Source organism: Oratosquilla oratoria, chromosome 13, assembly GCF_046742065.1.
Source record: "Oratosquilla oratoria isolate Oo_2021 chromosome 13, ASM4674206v1, whole genome shotgun sequence".
Taxonomy (NCBI): Eukaryota; Metazoa; Arthropoda; class Malacostraca; order Stomatopoda; family Squillidae; genus Oratosquilla; species Oratosquilla oratoria.
The window spans coordinates 54624594-54646937 of NC_134789.1; the positions used below are offsets into that span (position 1 = coordinate 54624594).

The 22344-nt window shown below is 41.0% G+C and overlaps 1 protein-coding gene across 5 annotated transcripts in view; it reads left to right on the forward strand.

Moving 5' to 3' along the window:
- Positions 1-22344, forward strand: part of LOC143032430 (3'-5' RNA helicase YTHDC2-like) — a 135332-nt gene that overhangs the window by 3376 nt on the left and 109612 nt on the right. For all 5 annotated transcript variants that reach the window (XM_076197204.1, XM_076197202.1, XM_076197203.1 and 2 more), the window contains exons 2-8: positions 4270-4387; positions 5607-5697; positions 6321-6514; positions 11704-11906; positions 16195-16361; positions 19161-19255; positions 19398-19562. In XM_076197204.1, the coding sequence (XP_076053319.1) occupies positions 4279-4387; positions 5607-5697; positions 6321-6514; positions 11704-11906; positions 16195-16361; positions 19161-19255; positions 19398-19562 (1024 nt within the window). In that variant the 5' untranslated portion in view covers positions 4270-4278. The remainder of the gene's footprint in view (positions 1-4269; positions 4388-5606; positions 5698-6320; positions 6515-11703; positions 11907-16194; positions 16362-19160; positions 19256-19397; positions 19563-22344) is intronic.

The window sequence follows — 22344 nt, forward strand, 5'->3', positions numbered from 1 at the left end:
CTACAACTTTTATTGTACCAGCATTTTACATATTCTTTTTCTTGTTTTTGTCTTGGGACATACTTTTCCACTCCTTTTTTGTAAATTTTTGTCAAAATATTCCATTTCTCTTCCACTGTTGTTTCTTCTTTGTATATTTCTTCCCAGTTTTCTTGTTGAAAGAATTCTCTTATTTTATCAAAGTTCGTTTTTTCATACATCATTCTTCCTTTTCTATATTGTTCATTTCTTTTCATATATTTTTCTTCATTTAGTTCCAGTTCAATCAATATGTTGTCACTTTTACTTATTGGTGTTTTATATTCAATTTTGTCCACTATTCTAGGTTCAGATGTAATTATTAGGTCTAGTCTCGATGGCTCTTCATTTCTATACCTAGTGTTCTCCTGTATCCACTGTGTCATTGTATTGTCAGTAATCATCTCAAGTAGAGCGTTTCCCCATGAGCCGTCTCCACCCTTTACTGTCGTCTCTTCCCAGCAGATTTCTTTGCAATTATAGTCGCCCATCATAACTATTCTTCCTCCATCTTCCATTATCTTATTTAATGTTATCTTTGTGTCCTCTAACATACTTATATGTTCACTCTCTTCCCACGAGGCTGTTTTCGGAGGCACATAATTTATCACAAACTTTCTGCTCTTCTTATCTCTGTCTTCCACTTTGATCATAATCATCTCTACTGTATTCTTTCCATATGTGACACACCTCACGTTTATATCCTTCTTAGTCAGGAACATAACTCCACCCCCTTGTTTTGTCTCTCTGTTTCTATTCCAATAATTATATGCATCATGTCCTACACTGTTGGATGGTAGTGGACCTTTTAATTTTGTTTCTACAATTCCCATTATGTTGGTTCTTTTTTCTTCAAATAATCATTCAGATCATTCAATCCTGTTATTAATCCATCTATATTTGTGTAAGACACTCTTAGTTTTCTGCCACTTCCATTGTGTTCTCTGTTTCCCTTTTGTTTTTCTCTTGTGTGTCGAATTTTCTTACTTTCATATTCACTACTCTCCAATAGAATCTCTTTTTCTGACTGTTCTGTTCTCGTTTTTTTCCTTAGCTTCAAGTCTTTTCTTTTTTTCTTCCTCTCTTTCTTCTTTATTCATTTCCCTTTTTATCCAAAACTTTTTTATATTGTTCACTTGTTGCTAGTTTCCCTGTTTTGGATAAGATATTCTCTGCCGTCGTTTGTGACCTGAATTTAATCTTAATTGGTCTGGTCTTATCTGTACTGTACTTTCCGAGTCTGAACTTCTCTTCGATTTGTTTCATTATTTGTGGTTCCTCTTCCTGAACTAATTTTAGTAAACTGCTTACTTTTTCATTTTCCTCTTTGATTCTTGAGGTTCTATCTGGGTTATGTTTCTCTTCCATTCCTAATATAATTATGCATTTCTTTTTGTCTGCTAAGTCTCTTACAATATTCTCCTTCTGTCTCATCACTTTGATAACTGAGTCTTCAGGTTGTTCTTTCATTTGCTGTTTAATTATATCAGTAAATGCAACTTAACTATTTTCCTGTATCTTTCTCCACCCCTGTGCCTCTTTTGCTATTGTTTCTTTATTGTCTTTATTGTTCCTTTTTAATTCTTTATTCTCCTCTTTTACTTCTCTTAAATGTCTTTTTAGTTCTTCTATTTCATCAGTTAAGTTTTTGTTCGCCTTCTCTAGTTCTTCCAATCTTTCAAACTTTTCTGCAAGTTTTGACATTTTACCGAACCTAACCTCCCAATGTTCAGTCATTTGTTCAAGCCTTTCCTCCAGTTTTGCCAGTCGGGGGAGGTTGGTATCTGCCTCCCCCTCTTTAAATCCTTGGAAATTATTATCCTCACCTTCTATTGAAGGAAGGTGAGGATAACAAGAAGGAAATAGGCAAGAATTGGTTTACAAATAGGGTGGTCAATGAATGGAATAAACTTAGTAACCATGTAGTAAGCGCTGAAACTATCAGTTGTTTTAAAAAACGATTAGACAACTTTATGGATGGGGATGACAGGTGGTGATGGATACGGAGCTGCCTAGTGTAGGCCTTATGGTTTTTTGCGGTCTCCTTTATTTCTTATGTTTCTAATCTTTACATTTTTGTTAGACATTTCGTCATCACTAAATTGGTCGGGACCTCTTTTGTTTACATGGCGTCTGCCTGCCTGGGCCAAGTCCTCTCCTTCCTCATTTCCTTCCATTTCCCTCAGTAATCCCTCCCCTTCTCCTTTTTCCTCACTATCCCCTACACCACGAGCAATTTCCCCCCACCCTGTAAATACAATAGGTACTTCCTTTGCTTCGGGATCCACGAAATTTCACTCTTCAGAACGTCCTCTAAGCCGTCTGTTCGTTGAAGTGTATATATATATATATATATATATATATATATATATATATATATATATATATATATTACAAAGGAGGAACATACTGACAGGAGACCTTTTGGTCCATAAGTAGGTCGGATGTGAAAAAACAATGATAAATAGATAAAAATTATAATAATATAAATAATAATAAATAGAATGAATAAATGCATAGGTATGATTAAATAAACAGGTAAATAGTAAGTAATAATAAATTGACCGATAAATAATAATAAATGAAAATCAAGCAATAAGAAACAGACAAATATTAACAAACAAATAATATAGAGTAGATGGTAGGTATTACAGCATCTTGCTTAGGTGTTTATCTAAACGAATCTTAAAGCTTTGAACTGAACTACATTGCACTGCCTTTGCAGGAAGTTTATTCCATTCATGAACTACACAGTTGGCAAAGTTGTTTCTACCCACTTCTAAATTAAATTATTTCCTGACAGTTTGAGACCATTATTTCTTGTCAGATTCTCATTCAGTGTGAAAATTTTGTCACTTGATGTTGTCAGTTCCCTTTAAAATCTTAAAGACCTGTATCAAGTCATCCCTGAGTCCACACTTTTCTAGGGAAAACAGATTCATATGTTTTAGTCGATTTTCCTAGGATTTATTTTTTACATTTTGAATTGGTTTTGTGGCTCGCCATTATACTTTTTTCAATTTGTGTCTTTAATGAGATTCGGTGACCATACGGAAGCAGCATATTCCAGATGTGGACGAACTAATGATGTATATAGCTTGTTAACCCCTTCCATACGGTGCCGCACACGTAGGCGTCATGAGGAGCAAGTGGATTAGAGACGCTGCCATATCGGCGTCTTGATTATATTTATTGTAGTCGCCCCTGTGTTTTTACATTCTCCCTAATCTGCTCTTAATCCCATTCTCTGTGGTTTTCAAAATTCACGGGTGAAAGAGAGAACGATCGATATAAGCCGTGACTATATTTTATGATGCAAGTATTATTACATGTCGTACGGCTGGCATTGGCTGCTGCCCACGAGATTTAAGTCCCGTAGTGAAGTGGTTAATGAGAGATGGACTTTTGAAATCAAAAGATCATGCAATTAGTCCTAGAATCTTATTTGCTTTCTCAGAGGCTGAAATACACTGCTTAGATGATTTGAGATTGTTACTGATATATATATATATATATGTATTTTTCTCTCTTTCCTAATCTATCTACATCTCTCTCCCTCTATATCTCAGTCTCTCTATCTTCATCTTTATCTCACCCTCTGTCCTCACCCATTCTCCTCTCTCTCTCCACTCTTTCTTTCTTTCTTTCTCTCTCCCTCTCTCCCTCTCTCTCTCTCTCTCTCTCTCTCTCTCTCTCTCTCTCTCTCTCTCCCTCTCTCTCCCTCTCCCTCCCTCTCTCTCTCCCTCTCTCTTCCTCCACCTCCCCTCTCCCCTCTCCCTCTTTCCCCCCTCTCTCCCTCTTTCCCCCCTCTCTCCCTCTTTCCCCCCTCTCTCCCTCTTTCCCCCCTCTCTCCCTCTTTTCCCCCTCTCTCCCTCTTTTCCCCCTCTCTCCCTCTTTTCCCCCTCTCTCCCTCTTCCCCCTCTCCCTCTTCCCCCTCTCTCTCACTCTCTCTCTCTCTCTCTCTCTCTCTCTCTCTCTCTCTGTCTGTCTTAAGGATTGGAAAGATTCATTCATAAGTAATTGGCTAGGCAGCAAACTAGATTTAAATTGTATTGAAAATATGTATTACCTGATAGAAATGGATTTGCAGGGGTGCAACAGGAGCATTTGAATTTCAGAGCAACCTTTAAAGAATTGTGTTTATATTGCCAGACTTAATGAGAGTGAAAGGGGTAAGGATCTTCTTCTTGTGCCCAGCCACCGTGTTTTCTGCATTTGGATAAAAAGAATATGTGGTGTAAACTTTTTCAGATTGACAGAATGGGGAAGAAACCAAATTGGCGCATGAATGAGGCACAAGTAGGGGAGGAGGTGAAGATTACTGTTGCCTTATCTCTAAAGAAACTCTCTCTCAATGATGATCAAAAAGGTAAGATAAAGTGTTGCTTAAAAAGGAATTTTTGTTGTATTTAGTTAACAATTTTGTTGGTCTTAGAGTAGGTTAAATGGACTTTTGTGTTGATATAGAACCATTTCTGATTATTGGCTTATAGTAGGAGGAGAGAGTTACTGGTAGTCAGTCCTCTTCTGTGCAGTAAGGTGGAGGAAATATAGTAGATGTTGATTAGAGATTTTCTAGGCCAGGGTTGGGGAACCCTTGCCATGTGTGCAAAACTTGACCCACTAACAACTTTTTACATATACCAAAGGCTTTTTTCCCCTTACATGGGGGTTAGCCAAAAATAAAAAGGCATAGAAACCATGCCATTTTACCGACACAGAAACCCAGAGCTCACCTTAGAAAAAGAATTAATAAACCTCCAGTTTCTTTTGTATGACTATTGGTAACTCCATGCTGCACTGGGCAACAGATTGGGGTCCTAAAAATATTGTCCGCCCCATGTTCTAGGCTTAGTCTGTAGACCAATTGTCAGCCTCTCAGGGCTGCACTTCGAAACAGAAGTGAAGGTGTTGACAGTTTTTGAAGAAGGCAACTGAAAGATAATTATGATGTTCATTTGGCAGGAGTGGATTGTATGCCTTTGTTTTTTGGCTACCTCCCTTGTAAGTGGGAAAAAGCCTTTGGTATATGTATGTATGTATTTGGCAGAACCACCAATCAATCAATTGTTACCTGAAGTTTTACTAAGTGGAAAACACACAACCAGACAGTGGCTGGCAATGGTCCACAGAACCATGCACAAATCTCTATCAGAAGAAATTTTGGACTGTTTTCTATGTTGTAACAGTATGTAACTTTCTGTGTCACTAGCTCAAAGTGGTAGGGAGAGGAGAGCATTAACCAGTCATTAGTTTTCCATGTGTGAAAAAGGGTAAGATATGCAGTTGAAGTTGATAAAGAGTGACCTTTGACTTAGTCTGGAGATAAAGTGCAAGCCCCTAAGGGCTGTACTTATTGATGGAGGTGAGGTTGTTGATGGAGTTTGAAAATGGGCAGCTTCACTGTCCATTTTGCAGGTACCCATTGATTCTTGGTGGACCACCAAGGGCAGGTAACCATTATTGGTTCCATTTGGTCCTGGTTGATTGTATTGTGCATAAGCAAAGATACATTGAAATTTTATATAGATACAGAGTATGTATTCCTTAATTGATTTCATATAAAAAAAATTGTTTTCTTTTTACAGAACTTGAGTTTCCGTCCTCACTCACATCAGAGGAGCGGAAATATATTCATTTTGTTTCACAGCAAATGGGATTCAAAAGCAAAAGTAGAGGGTGAGTAATATTTTGGATGTCGTAGTATAAATGCAAATGAATATGTACACAAAAGCATACTCCAACACAGCAAAAGAAAATTAATAATATACTCACAGGTGCTAAAGTAGAAATAATTATTATTTAAACAGAAAGAAAAGGTGCCTTACATAATGTCTACATACCATCTAACACATGAACACCCCAAGGATACCATAACTCCAACCAATATGACTACAAAACAATCCCTGGGCTGATACCTGAATGTATACCACCTCATATAGCTGCTAATCCCTCCCTCCCCCTTTTCTCTCTCCTCTCTCTCTCTCTCTCTCTCTCTCTCTCTCTCTCTCTCTCTCTCTCTCTCTCTCTCTCTCTCTCTCCCCCCCCCACTTCCCACTCTCTCCCTCTCCACTTCCCACTCTTTCTCTCCCTCTCCACTTCCCACTCTCTCTCTTTCCCTCTCCACTCTTCCCACTCTCTCTCTTTACTCTCTTTCTCTCCACTCTCTCTTCACTCTCTATCCACTCTCTTATCTCTCTCTCTCTCTCTCTAACAGGAAATTTGTGACTTCATAAAGTCATTCACAAACTGGATAATGTTTATTGATGTATAGTAAATGGATGTATCTTACTGCATTGCAGGAAGGGGTCTTCACGTTATTTGACAGTGTACAAAAAGGAGGGTTCCACCATCATGAGCAGTGAAGCAGTCCTGGGACTTAGTGAGGCAACTCGCACTACTGCTCTTGCCCTCCTGCATCGATGCCCCGTCACCAACAAGGAGCGTCAGGATCTCCTCCCAGCCACTGAAAGGGATCGTCTTATGAATCCTGAGTGTAAGATATATATAATTTATTTATTCTGAATCCCTGTCTGGGGTTACTGGCTGCATGTTATTGTGGGATTAAAAGCTTCTCAGTAGCATGCAGCTGATACTTTAGGGTCTATTTGGGGGTGCCCCTATGGACCAGAGCCACAGATAATTTTTTCTGTGGTAGAGGAAATCAATTCTTAGAGAAATGATGATAATTTATTATATTGCAACTGTCCCTCTGTTATGCTGTCCCCCACTCTTGTTATTGTTCTGTACCACTTCTCTAAATATTAATTTTCTTATTTTGCCGAACCCTGTGGAAGGGGAAAAGCATACTGACACCAAGTATTTCCACTTATCATAAAAGGCAGCAAAAATGGGATGAGGATAGGACTAGGCATCTTTCTCCCTGTAGCTCCAAAGGGGACATTCCTAAAAAAGGCAGAGGCATAAGAGGGTCTGGGAAGAGTTTTCCAATTAGAACCCTAAGGTTTGGGTCTTTTAATGTGTGTGGATGTGGTACAGATGAGAGTAAAAGGGAAGAGATAGGCAGTATATTTGTGAGAAGAAAGATGGGTGTGTTGGCATTGAGTGAAACTAAGTTGAAAGGGAGGGGTGAGTTTGAGTTTGGGAGTGTAGTTTGTAGGGTCTCAGGAGTGAAGAGAGGACAAAGGAGAAAAAGGGATGGCTATACTAGTAAGTGAAGAGATAGGTAAATGTGCAGTGGAATGGAAGGAGGTTTCTTCAAGGTTAATATGGATGAAGATGAAACTGGGAAGTAAGATGTGGGTTTTTGAAAGTGTGTATGGGCCTGGTAGTGAGAGGAGTGTAGAGGAAAGGGAGTTTTTTTGGATAGATTTAAATAAGTGCATAGAGAATTTTGGGAGAAATGTCAATGTAGTGGTATTGGGAGATCTCAATGCTAGTGTAGGGGATGAACTAATAGGTGAAGTGATTGGGAAGTGGAGTGCCAGGTAAAAATGTCAGTGGAGAGTTGATGGTAGAGATGTGTTTAGAGAGTTGATAATAGCTAACACAATGTTTAGGGAAAAAAATTAAACATAAGTACACATGGTAGAGGATTGTTGTTGTTGTTGTCGTTCCCTAGACTGTCTGTCCGAGCGGAAGGCCACAGCCGAAACTGGGTTTTCCCACAAATCCTTTATAGAGTGTATGTTGTGTTGTTTGCGTGCATGATTGTGTATAATGCAGTCTTCCATTATGTGTTGTATGGTATGGGGTGAAGTGTTACATCCTGGGCAGCTGTTCACAACACGGTCGTCCAGCCTCTTCTGGTAGCTTAGAAGTGCTGGGTGGTGACCGCATCGCAGTCTGGCCAAGTGGACTCTGTCCTTTCGTGGGAGAGAGGATTCAGAAGGGTGGATATCAGGGGGTCTGGCATGCAGCAGTATGTTGTCTTTCAGTGTGTTAATGGAACGGTGAGTGATATGATTATGAATATGTTTCCGGAGGCTGGTATTTGGTGGTTGTGGAGGAAGAGAAGAGAGTATCTGTGTGTAATAAAGGTCTCTGGGTGTAGTTTTAATTTTTCTTGGTGTGTGTGGGTGTTCTGCTATGTAGTGTAGCGGGTGTGATGTGTTTGTGGTGGCTGCAGAAAGTGTTTGTGTGCCTCTCATGTCGAGGTGGTCCTTGACTTTGAGGACTTTTGTTTCATGGTGTAAATGGTCTGTAGGTGTTGTATTTGTCCAGCCTGTAATTGTTTTTAGGGCTTTGTTTTGTATGATTTGAAGGGTGTTGTGGTGTGTCTCACTGAGATTAGGAGCCCATGCAGGACTCGCATAATTCATCACTGAGCGTATGCATTGTTTGCATATTGTTATATTAGTTTCTTTGTTTTGTCCAAATGTTGTTCCAGTGATTGACTTAAGTGCGTTAAGTCTAGGTGTGCATTTGTTTTTTATGTTTGTGAGGTGTTGTTTGAAAGACATGGATGTATCGTATGTTACACCAAGAATTTTCGGTGTGTTTGTGTGTGGTATTAGAGTGTTGTTGATGTAGAGATGAGGTATGTATTTGTGTTCTTTTGTCCACTTGGTGAGAAGTGTTGCTGTAGATTTGGTTGGAGCTATTTTGAGTCTGTTTGTGATGAACCATGTGTTGAGTGTGTCAAGGTAAGGCTGGATTATTTCTGCAGCTTTGTCTGTGTTACGATGTGTGCATGTGATTGTTATGTCGTCTGCGTAGGAAGAGATTTGTATTTCTGAGGTGTCTGGTGTGGGTAAGTCATGTATGTATAGATTAAATAATGTGGGGGATAGAACTGAGCCCTGTGGTACTCCGTTCTTAATGTTTCTGATGTGCGATGATTGGCCATTATATGACACATGAGCATTCCTGCCTGCCAGATAATTGGCCAGCCATCTTTTGGTGTTATTGTGCATGTCTGTGTTATATATTTTATTTGTTAGGTTGTGGCGGGGGATAGCATCAAAAGCTTTACTAATGTCCAATGTTATAAGAAGTGTTCTGTGGTGGGGCCTATCTGAATTGATGCCATCTAAAATTCTTTGTGTGAGGTTTGTCAGAAGAGTGTTTGTGGAGTGTAGTGGCCTAAAACCGTGTTGTGAGTCAGCAAGGGGAATATATGGTGTGACAAGTTTAAGTATTAGGTGTTCAATGACTTTAGAGGGGGTGCAGAGAAGTGTGATTGGGCGGTGCGATGTTGGGATTGTTGGGTCTTTGTTCGGTTTTGGAATGGTGATTATTTTACCATGCTTCCAGATGTCGGGTATAGTGTAGTGTGAATAGCTGTAGTTTGCAATGTTTGTGAGTGCGTGTATACCTTGTGGTCCAATGTGTTTTAGGTGGATGTTGCTTATGTTATCAGGGCCACAGGCAGATGAGTGCTTGAGATTATGCATTATGAGTTTTGTCTGACTGTCTATGAAGGGTGTATAGTCTGAGTCTGTGGGGAAGTCTTTCTTACGTCGAATGGTGCGTCGGTCGTCAGGGTGAGATGTAAGATGGCTCGTCTGTGCAAAATGACGTACGAGTGCGTTTGCTTGTTGTCTGTTTGAGGGTAGATTATCTGTCGTTGTGATTATTGCTGCGTGAGAGCGTGTAGTGTTAGTGTTGGATAGTGTGATGCTGTTGAGTGTTTTGTACAATTTGCTGGTGTTTGTTTTGTGATCAAGTGTATTGATAAAGTTTTGTCAATTTTGTGTTTTTTGTTCATGTAGAGGATTGTGGATTGATAAGGCTTTGATAGACTATGTAGTGGTATCCAGGAGAAGAGTAGGAAGAGTTTTGCATGTTTATGTTCTTTGGAGAGAGAGTGGGAGAATATCAGATAATTAATTGGTGGAAGGTAAGTTGAGAGTGGAGAATAGATGGAGAAAGAGGGAAAGGACAGAAGGTAAGGAGGTGCTCAGAGTAAACTGTTTATTTGAGAAGGAAAAGGAGCAAAAGTACAAGAATAAGCTGAGAGAAGTGTATGAAGTGATGAAGGTTAGAGTACAGGTAGGAGTGGAGAAGGAATGAGGGGGGTTTCATGGAGGGAGTAACAAGGTGTGCAAAGATAGTGTGTGGAACAATGACGATGGAAGGAAATAGAAGGAAGGGTAGTAAGTGGTGGGATGAAGTAAAGAAGGTTGTTGAAGAGAAGAAGCAAGCATTCACAGACTGGTTGCAAAGTAGGATGAAACATATGAGAAGTACAAAGAAAAAAGAAGAGAAGGAAAACATAAGATAAAGGAGGCAAAAAGGAGAGCAGATATAAAATGGGGAAGAAATATGACAGAAAATTTTGAAAGTAATAAAAAGATGTTTTTTAAGGAAGTTAGAGGAGGGGGAGGTGAATCAAGTATAGAAAAAAAGGTAAAAGGTGCAGATGGAGAGACAATAACAGAAGCGGAGGCAGTAAGGGGAAGGTGGGCAGAGAATGTTAGGGAGCTGCTAAATGTGGAGGAGGATAGGGAGAGATTCGTGGTATCAGTGGGAGGCACTAAGAAAATGATAGTGATGGGTGAGGAAAGTGGAGGAGAAATGAGAAAAGATGAAGTGCAGATAGGCATTAACCCCTTCCATACGGTGACGCCTACGTAGGTGTCATGAGGAGCAAGTGGGTACGCGAGGCTGCCATATCGGCGTCTTGATTATATTTATTGTAGTTGTACCTGCGTGACCCCCATACTCTGTAAACTGGCTTCATCATATTTTCTATGGTTATCAAAATTCACGGGTGAAATAGAGAATGATCGATACAGCGGTGACTTTATTTTTTATAATGCGAGCATTATGACACAACATTGTATGTCTGGCAGCTAATGCTGCCCGCAAGATTTTGGCCCGGCATGAAGTGGTTAAAATGATGAGAGCAGGTAATGCATCTGGTTTAGATGAGTGTCATGTGGAGTGTGAAGAAAGGAAGTACAATAATAGTGGACTGGCTAGTGAGGTTATTTAATGTGTGCCTAAAGGAGGGTAGAATGCCAAAGGAGTGCCCATGTAATTCCTCTTTACAAGGGAAAAGGGACAAATGTGAGTGTAGTAGTTTCAGAGGGATCAGTTTGTTGAGTGTAGTTGGAAAGGCTTATGGGAGGATTTTAATGGAGAGAATTAGGAAAGAAACTGGGGGAGTAATTAGTGAGGAACAATGGATTTAGAAAAGGTAGGGGACCTTCAACTTTCTCCTACTGCTTACCTTCCTAAACTCTCTCACTAACTCCCTTAATTACCACTCTGACCCTGCCACAAGTGTCACCAACAAACCACAACTGGCTCACCTCCCACTTCTGTCATTTATCTTAAACCATCTCCAATTTCCTTCCCTATTACCCTTACAATTAACTCTCACACCACCCCATCTATGTACGCATTGAATAACCATAACAATATGACACAGCCCTGACACTGCCTCACCTTTACTTCAAACCACTCTACCTCTCCATTTCTAATTCTAAGACAGGCTCTTCTACTCTTGTGAAAATACTTTATTGCCTTTAACAGCTTTCCCCAAGTCCCATATATCTGCAAACTTCCCATAGTGCCTTCCAGTTCATCCTGTCATAAGCCTTCTCAAAATAAAGGCCCAAAAAACATCATTACCTCTTCCCAAAGCCTTCACACAAATCTGCCTGGATCAGTTGATAGACAAACCAAAATTTCAGAAGTATTTCATGTAGACCCAAATAATAAAGCTCAATTCCTATTTAATAATTCTTTATATGGCCTCTTGATTTCTTCCTTTAGTACGAGACCTGAGTGTCTTAAGATCTCTTGGACGCCTTACTCCTGGACCTCCGCAAGTGCCGCCGCCACCTGGACCATCTGACTTAAGTGTTGATGCACGGAAATTGCCTATATGGGCAATGCGGGACCAACTCCTACCAGCCATTCACCACCACCAGGTCATTCTTGTGTGTGGAGAGACTGGTTCTGGAAAAACTACTCAGGTAAGGTTATATTGTTAGGCACAATTTTAATAGTATATATGTATTTACCTAATTATAGTATACAGCAATGCTTGTGGTATCCCATCTCTCCAATTTATCATATCTAGCCTCAAATTCATGTATAGAACCAGCTTGGTGTATATCCTTAACCTCTTCAATATGAGTCAAATTCTCGTGTGCAGCACCAGAAGCTTAATGTATGATGCATCACACTACTCTTGTTATTAAATATAAAATCACTGCTGTATTACTCATTCTCTTTCACTGAGTAATAATAAACACAGAAAATGTGATCAAAGCAATTCACAGATTTTGGGGGTAAATATGATCAAAGCAGTTCACAGAATTTGGGGGTCACTTAGCAACAGTTACAAAATAAATGTAATCAAAACACTGATACTGGTATCCTTGTATGCCCACTCATGCCTATGTAGACATCATCATATGGAAGAGGTTAATTTACAGTTATCATATTTGGGTTTAAATTGATGTGTTGTTCCAGCTTGGTCTATATCTCCTAAGCAATTCTAAGTATTTATGTATCAACATGGAAAATTTTATTTCTTCACATCCTTTAGACATGTAGTTTTTTTGTGATGTGTTCGCATGATCTCTTAAAGCCCTCCCATCCTTAGTCAGATCTCTTTTGTCAATGTAGTGTGTTCCTTTTAGCAACCTGAATGCTGTAATCATATCACCTCGTTCTTTTCGATCTTTGGCAGACACAGTGCTTATAGTCTCTCCTCATTTGGATTATCTGCCGGGCTGGGAACAAGTTTGGTTGCTGCCTTTTATATTCTGTCAGTCTTGTGTAGGTGCATGTGTACAGGCATGCCAGGTAACTGATAAGGGTCATCAGTCGAGATCTTAGTTCACTGGAAGAAATACTATATTGTTGTCTAGGGATTGGTGGTGCTCAGTGCCTTATGTGTAGTGGTTGCATCTATGGCAGTTTGATTGTGTGGCCTGGCCTATTCTGTGTTTGTACCCCCATCTCTCAGCTCTGTCATTGCTGACTGAATGTAAGCACATCTGCAATTGACCTCCTGCTATTTCGAAGAAATTGTAGAAGACCCAACAAGCTACTGTATTCCAGCCTTAGCTGAGCACAACAGTAAGCACCAGACATCAGTCTTGAGGGATAAAGGACTTGGTCAATATTTGCCATAAGAAAATTATATCCTTGGCCAAAACCCTTCTGTCCAGTGCTCCACCTGTGTGTACATGCGCAGTTCAAGGAGTATGACATGTCCTAATGTCATACCCATGTCACTGCAGCCCCATTAGCACCAATTGCCTTCATTCTGCCATATTGCTGAGGCAACATGGCTTATTCTGGACTAGCCACCTTCACCAAATATTGATGCTGACCTTGTCCTCAGTGAGGATGAGGACATCACTGAGCAACATTGGCCTTCACTCCCAATGCACGAGCAATATGTTGGTACCACACCATGGCAGCCACTGCTCCCAGCTACCCAGCCCACCACCGGAGTCACCACTGCCACCAAATGATCTGTGGACCAGAATTTGAACACAAGCAAATCCTATTCTCCAGCTTTTAAGTTGTTCATGCACTTTGAGAACATTTAACCCATGGCTTCCAATAACTCCTTCCCTCACCTTCACCCTCACCCTCTCCTCCACAGTTCACCTCTCCTAGCTGCCAATACCTCCCCTGCTTTCATCCCCAGAACTGCTTATATTAAACTTCTCTTCCATGAGAATCCCGACCGTGGATATGAAACTTCGCTGGCTTGCTGAAATTACCAAATCATTCAGGCTCGATCTGGAGTTAGCTGAGGTGAAAATGTCTGCTGTCACCTCTCTGTATGTGTATATTTTGTGCAGACATACCGAGATCATTGAGAGTACCATGAAGGGTAACTTCTTATCCTTAAAGCTCAATGTTCGGGACTCGATCGATAGACCATGTAAATTTCCCATGTATCTCATCACCCACTACCCTGTTGATGTTGACCTGTCCCAAGCAAAAATTCTTCTGGGTATATACAGCATGTGTCGCTTTTACCAACATTGGACACCCATCAACTGCCTTGTTATTGTTTGGAACCACCCCCAATTGCCACCTACAGAACATCACTTCAGCTTCCTTGCCTACCACCATACGAGTTCTCTCTCTCTCTCACTCTTACCCTCTTTCTCACCTCTTTTTCTCTCTCTCTCTCCAGCTGGTGGTACTTGTGTGATATAATGTAATGGGTGAGTGGGGTTATCTAGTATAGACTTGTATATCTATTATTTTCTTATAATGATCTTGGTTTCTGTGTACAGGTGTTCTGTTGGAGTGGTTTTGAGGATGCCGGCATCAGTGTCTTGATAATATTTATTTTGTAGTGCCTCTCCTTTATATGGGGGGACGGAGAGGGGGGGTTGCCGATTTAATGAAGCGGCCTTGCTGTGGATGTGCTGTGTCCTGCGACACTGCTTCTGACCCAGGGCAGTGGACAGGGTGCAGGGATGACCCGTCATCTAGGAGGTGCTAAGATGGGAGGGAGGGTGAAGGGGTGTGGAGTGTTTTCGGGGATGAAATGGGTGGGAATGTTTTTGTGCCTTGTCCTTTTTGGCTACCCCCCTGGTAAGGGGGAAAAAGGCCTTGGTATATGTATGTATGTAGCTGAGTGACCCCCGTGTTCTGTGAATAGGCTTGATCGTGTTTTCTGTGGCTATTAACATTCAGAGTGAAAGCGAATGAGTAATACAGCTGTAATTTTATATTTTATAATGCAAGTATTGTGATGCATCATTGAATAATGCCACCCATGAGAATTCAACTTATATTGAAAAGTTTAAACAAGATCACTAGCCAGTCTGTTATAGCTGTTTCTCCCTTCACCAAACACAACATAACACCTATCTAACCCAGGTGCTTTATCAGCTTTCATCACTTCAGTAGTCTTTGTATCTCATTTTTTCCTCAAGCCCCAACATTTTTCTCACCCATGAGTTATTTTCATGGCATCTTCTATTGCCATGATCAACCTTTCTCCAACCTCCTTCAGTTCAACAAATCCTTAAATTACTCTTCCCATTTTCCCTTTACAGCCTTCAATTTCCTCATCTGTCCATCTGCACCCTGTACTTTTTCTTATTCACATGTCATATGTGAATAATATTTTGATACAGCCCGAAAGGATTTCACCAAGTCTTCTCTATGTACCTCCTTCACCTGGCATTTTGCCTGTACTCTCTTCCTTCTTTATCTCTCATTTGTGTCCCTATTCTTACTTTACACCCAGTACAGTATATGGTCACATTTTTTCTTCCACTACCACATTTGCTGCTTTATCCAACCATTCACCTCCCTTCCTATTCCCTCCCATCCTCCTCATCCCATATATAATTTTTGTGCATCTTGAAACATGCCCATTCTTCTTGTACTCTCTCATCCCACTTTCATCTTTACCCACATTATCCATGAAGATACCTCCCTCCAAGCCATCACTCACTAAGCTATTATCACTTATCAGCAGTGTCACACTGTCCCTCCTTTGCCCTCTCGTCACTCCAGACACCCTACCTACCTAATCTCCAAACTCCACCTCACCCCTCCATATTTCTTCTTAAGCATACTACCAATCTCTTCCCTGTTACCCTCATGTGTACCACAGCCATACATATGTAATGATCCAGTTACCAGGGTTCTGGTTCTAGTCTTTGTAGACCCTTTTATGCCTTGAATTTTTGTAGGGAAAAGATGCAGTTCCCTTACTCCATCCCATTTAGTTGCTTTCTATGACATTCTTCTCCCCCTGGATGGGATAAAAGGTGCATTGGGAAAGAGGGTAATGTCTGTTGAGGAAGGACTGGAGAAGACAGAAGATAGGGGTGAATGGAGAATGGTGTATGGATGATGTTGTGATGCATGAAAGGGAGTGGGTGGGGGATGGGGGGGTGAGGGATTATGTGTGAAAAAATTTTTTGACACAGCCCGAAGGGATTTCTCCCCATCTTCTCTTTTTTTGCATGAGGGGACGGAGAGGGGGGGGTCGCCGATTCAATGAAGCAGCCTTGTTGTGGATGTGCTGTCTTACGACACTGCTTCTGACCCAGGGCAGTGGACGAGATACAGGGATGACCCGTCATCCAGGAGGAGCCAAGAAAAGAGGGAGGGAGGGGTGGTGAATGGGAGTGGAGTATGTGGGGATGAAATGGGTGGAAGTGGATTTTATGCCTTTATTTTTTGGTTACCTCCCTTGTAAGGGGGGAAAAGCCTTTGGTATATGTATGTATGCATATATAATAGTTTTTATACTCTTTTCAACAGGTTCCCCAGATGTTGCTTCAAGAATCATCATCTCATGGAAAACCCTGTCGTATTTTTTGTACACAGCCACGCAGAATATCGGCATTGACTATTGCTGAAAGAGTAGCAGCAGAAAGAGGTGAAAAAGTTGGATACACAGTTGGCTACCAGATACGACTAGAAAGCAAGTAAGTAGAGACTGGAAAGGGATTGGTAATTTAGTAGAATTAACAGAGTAAAGAGGGAATAAAGGGAACCTAATTGTTTGAAGTTTAAAGAATAATCAAGTTCTGATGGTGCATTAGAATTGTTCTAATACCAGTGGTTTGTTAGCTATACCATGGTGTTGAGTTATTTATCTACTGTTGATAAGATCTAAATCAGGGATAGGGTCAAGCCAAATGCCCAAATATAATTTTAAGTACAAATACACAAATTTGATTGCAGCTGAATACAAATAAATCAAGTACAAAGAGATGCAGTCTTAAGGGGCCAGTTGCTGTATTGGGCACAAACGCTCACTCTTTTCTCACTACCAAATTATTTTCTCTCTTATTTATATATATATATATATATATATATATATATATACATACATATACATACATACATACACATATACCAAAGGCTTTTTCCCCCATACTCGGGAGGTAGCCAAAAGATAAAGGCATAGAAACCACTCTCACCTATTCCATCCCCTCCACCCTCTTCCCTCCCTCTTATCTTGGCACCTCCTGGATGGCGGGTCATCCCTGCACCTTGCCCACTGCCCTGGGTCAGAAGCAGTGTCACAAGACACACCACATCCACAGCAAGGCCATTTCATTAATTTGGCAAATCCCCTCTCTGTCCCCTCATGCAGTAAAGGAGAAGACGGGGAGAAAACTCTTCGGGCTGCATCAGTTTATTTCTCATACATACTCCCCCGTCCCCCACCCACTCCCCCTCATGTATCACAGCATCATCCATACATGACCCTTCTCCATTCACCCCTATCTTCTGTCCTCTCCCATCCTTCCTCAACAGACATTCCCATAGAATGAGATGGATGGATGGGGTAACATCCATCCATCTCATCCTAGGATGCCCCCTCATATTCACTCCTTCCACCTCTGCCTTCCGCACCTCTTTTACTAATCTTTCTTCACTCATTCTTTCCACATGTCCAAGCCATCCTAATACTCTTTCATCATCCCTATCTCCCAACTCCTTTCCCTGTTCTCCTCCTCTCCTCATTTCTCACTTTATCTAGCCAAGTAACCCCTGTCATACTTCTCAGGCATTTCATCTCAAACACGTTCAGACTTTTCTCTTCCACTATTATGTCCCATGTTTCTGCCCCATACAGTGCTGATGGCACAATCACTCCTTCATACAATCTCCTCTTAGGATCCATTCCCAAATGTCTATTCCTCATCACACTTTTTAATCCCTCAAGGTATTTACTCGCTTCTCTCAATCTACATTCTACCTCCACCCCCACTCCTCCCTTTCCTGCCACATTCGCACCCAAGTATCTAAAACTATCCACTTCCTCCATTCTCTCTCCCTTAATACTCACTTCCAGTCTGCTGCCACTCTCTCCCCTTGTACATCTCATCACCTTACTTTTACCCACATTTATCTTCAACTTCCTTCTTTCACCTCCCCCCAAAAAAAAATATATATATATATATATATATATATATATATATATATATATATATATTTTTTTTTTTTTCCCTCTGTCATATGAGGTCAACTTGCCAGTAATAGCCCTCCCACACTGCTCTTCTACATGAAGGCATAGAAACCCACCCAGTAACATGCATATACCAAAAGGCCTTCTCTCCCCCAATATGGGGGTCTCCCAACCAAGTCACCACCCTGCACCTATCTCACTCCCATCTGATATCCATTTGCCCCTTTTACCTTAGCTCCTTGTGGACAAAAGGACATTGCTGACCCCGACCCAATACCTGTTTCAAAAGCAATATGACAAAACAAGGCACCTCCACAGCATGGTCCAACAGCAAAAGCCAGTTTTACTACCACCACTTCTTACATGGCAACCCTACTGCCTTGTCCACCCAAGAATTACAAAGCAAACAACAAGAAATCCCTTTAGGTTGCACCAGCTTTTCATTCTGACAGACATTCCTCTTGCACCTAATGCCCCTTTCACCCTATCCATCCACCTCATTCTTGAGCTTCCCCTCACATTTACTTTATCAACCTCTGATTATCTTACTTGTTTTGTTGATCTTTCTTCACTCATTCCGTGTGTCCAGATCATTCCTTTATTCTTTGATCAGGGAAGAGAGGAAGAAATCCCTTCAAACTTCATCAAAATATCATTCACACATACTCCCTCACCCCCATCCCCCCACCCACTCCCTTTCATCTATCACAGCATCAACCATACACAACCATTCTCCACTCAACCCTATCTTCTGTCTCCTCCCTTCCTTCCTCAACAGACATTCCCCTCTTTCCCAGTGCCCCTTTTACCCCATCCATCCATCTCATCCTTGATTGCCCCCTCATGTTCACTCCCTCTACCTCTGCCTTCCATACCTCTTTTACTAATCTTTCTTCACTCATTCTTTCCACATGTTCAAACCATCCCAATATTCTTTCATCAACCCCATCTCCAACTCCCTTTCCATCTCCACTCTCCTCCTCACCTCTTCATTTCTCACTCTATCCATCCTAGTAACCCCTACCATACTTCTCAGTCATTTCATCTCAAACTCTTCCTCTCTTATTTTTCATGTTTCTACACCATACAGTGCTGTCAGCACAATCACTCCTTCATACAATCTCCTCTTACCATCCATTCCCAAATGTCTTTCTCATTACAATTTTTAATCCCCCAAGGCATTCACTTGCTTCTCTCAATCTACATTTTACTTCCACCTCCACTCCTCCCTTTCCTACCACATTCACATCCATACATAGATATTTTAATTACTATGGTTAATGTAGGGAAAAATACATTTTTCTAGGCTCTCCCCGAAAACACTCTTGACATTCTGCACCAATGGAGTTTTATTGAGAACTTTGATGGGTGGTGATTCATCACTAGCCAGTGTTACTCATAGTAAGTATTATGGAGGATTTATCACATTGAGTTGTAAGAGTTGAGAAAAGAATCAATGACTTGGAGTCTTCAAACTTGTAGTATCTATCTGGTAATATTATTAGTATTATTGTTGTTATTATTATACTTTTTTGCTTTACAGTCTTGGTTGATGAAATTCATGAAAGAGATCGCTTCACTGATTTCTTGCTGATTGTTCTGAAGGATTGTTTACCCAAATTTAGACACCTGAAGCTGATACTCATGTCTGCTGCATTAGATGTTAATCTGTATGCTAAATACTTCAATAACTGTCCAGTTATTGACAGTAAGTCATATCCAGTACATGTATTGTTTATACTGTATATATAAGTAAGCATTTTTTTTTTTTTTTTTTTTTTTTTTTTTATTACTACATTAGGGAGTATGCATGAATGATATGCTTATAAATGCTTCAATTGGCCCTTTTGGTAAGATACATATACATACATACATATACCAAGGCTTTTTCCCCCTTACAAGGGAGGTAGCCAAAAAGGAAAAGGCATAAAATCATTCCCACCCATTCCATCCCTGAATACACTCCACACCCCTCCACCCTCCCTCCCATCTTAGCACCTCCTGGATGACTGGTCATCCCTGCACCCTGTCCACTGCCCTGGGTCAGAAGCAGTGTCACAAGACACAGCACATCCACAGCAAGGCCGCTTCATTAAATCGCTGACCCCCCCCCATTGCATAGAAGGAGAAGACGGGGAGAAATCCTTTCGGGCTGCGTCAAGATAGATTGCAAAAAAATTCAGCATTTTTTTTTTTTTTTTTTTTTTTTATATTACTACATTAGGTGGTGGGGGAAAAGAATACTGCCAACAAGTATTTCCACTTGGATCGTAAGAGGCGAGAAGAAAGGGACGGGGACTGGGACTAGGCATCCTTCTCCTTGTAGCCCCACAGGGGACATTCCTAAAAGAAAAAGTAAAGGCATAAGAGGGTCTGGGAGTTTTAGGACCAGCACCCTAAGGTTTGGGTCTTTTAATGTGCGTGGATGTGGTACAGATGAGAGTAAAAGGTAAGAGATAGGTAGTATGTTTGTGAGAAGAAAGATGGATGTGTTGGCTTTGAGTGAAACTAAGTTGAAAGGGAAGGGTGAGTGTAAGTTTGGGAGGTTATCAGGAGTGAAGAGAGGGTGAGGGAGGGAAGGGGTGGCTATTCTAGTAAGTGAAGAGATAGGTAAATGTGTAGTGGAGTGGAAGGAGGTTTCCTCAAGGATAATGTGGATAAAGGTGAAACTGGGAAAGGATATGTGGGTTTTTGTAAGTGCACATGGGCCTGGCAGTGAGAAGAGTGTAGAAGAAAGGGAGGCCTTTTGGATAGATTTAAATGAGTGCATAGAGGATTTAGGGAGAAATGTCAATGTAATAGAACTGGGAGACCTAAATGCAAGGGTAGGAAATGGTCCAATTGATGGAGTGGTTGGAAAATGTGGAGTTCCAGGAAAGAATGGTAGTGGAGAGTTGATGGTGGAAATGTGTTTAGAAAGAGAGTTGATGATAGCAAATAAAGTGTTTTGGAAGAAAGTCAAGCATAAGTATACATGGGAGAGGGTGGTTGATGGAAGGGTGGTAGATAGAGCATTAATGGATTATGTAGTTGTAAATAGGATTATGATAGGAAGAGTTAAGGATGTACATGTGCTAAGGGGAGAGGGTGGAGGAATATCAGATCCTTTTTTGGTGGAAGGTAAGTTGAGAGTGAAGGATAGATGGAGAAAGAGGAAAGGGACAAAAGGTAGGGAGGTGCTTAGAGTGAACTCTTTAAAGGAAAAGGAGAAGGAGTACAAGAAGAAGCTGAAGGAGGAGTGGGAGGGAGTGAAGGATAGAGTAGAGCTAGGTGTGGAGGAGGAATGGGGATGGTTCAAGGAGGGAGTCACAAAGTGTGCAAAGATGGTGTGTGGAACAAGAAGGACAGGAGGAAATAGAAGGAAGGGTAGTGAGTGGTGGGATGAGGATACAAAGAAGGTTGTAGAAGAGAAGAAGCAAGCTTTCACATATTGGTTACAAAATAGGACGAGGGAGTCATATGAGAGGTCCAAAGAAAAGAAAAGGGAAGTAAAGCAAAAGGTAAAGGAGGCAAAGAGGAGAGCAGATGTGAAATGGGGTAAGAGTATGACAGAAAATATTAAAAGTAATAAAAAGATGTTTTGGAAAGAAATTAAGAGAGGAAGAGGAGGCAAATCAAGTTGAGAAGAAAAGGTAAAAGGTGCAGATGGAGAGATGATAATGGAAGAGAAGGCAGTAAGAGGAAGATGGGCAGAATATTTTAGGGAGTTGCTAAATATGAAGGAGGATAGGGAAGGAAAGATAGTTGCAGTGGGAAATGCTAAGAAAATGACCGTGATGAGTGAGGAAAATGGAGGAGAAATAAGGAAGGATGAAGTGAAGGCAGTTGTTAAGATGATGAAAGCAGGTAAGGCACTTGGTCTGGATAGATGCCATGCAGAATGTCTAAAAAAAAGAGGTACAGTGATGGTGGACTGGCTGGTGAGATTATTTAATGTCTGGTGGAGAGAGGGTAGAGTGCCGGAGGACTGGAGGAGTGCCTGTATAGTTCCACTTTACAAGGGAAAAGGGGACAAGTGTGAATGTAGTAGTTTCAGAGGGATTAGGTTGTTAAGTGTAGTTGGGAAGGCTTATGGGAGGATCTTGATTGAGAGGATTAGGAGAGGAACAGAGGGAGTAATTAGTGAGGAACAGTGTGGATTTAGGACGGATAGAGGTTGTGTAGATCAGATCTTTGTGGTAAGACAGATATGTGAGAAAGCTATAGGAGAGGGGAAGGATGTTTTTTTGGCTTTTATGGATCTGGAAAAGGCTTACAATAGGGAAGACAGAAAGGCACTGTGGGAGGTTATGTAGATATACGGAATAGGAGGAAAGCTTCTAGGAGCTGTCAAGAGTTTTTACGAGAGTAGTAGAGCTTGTGTCAGGATTAGAAATGGAGAGAGTGAGTGGTTTGAGGTAAAGGTGGGACTTCGTCAAGGATGCGTTATGTCACCCTGGCTGTTCAACTTATACATGGATGGGGTAGTGCGAGAGGTAAATGCAAGGGGA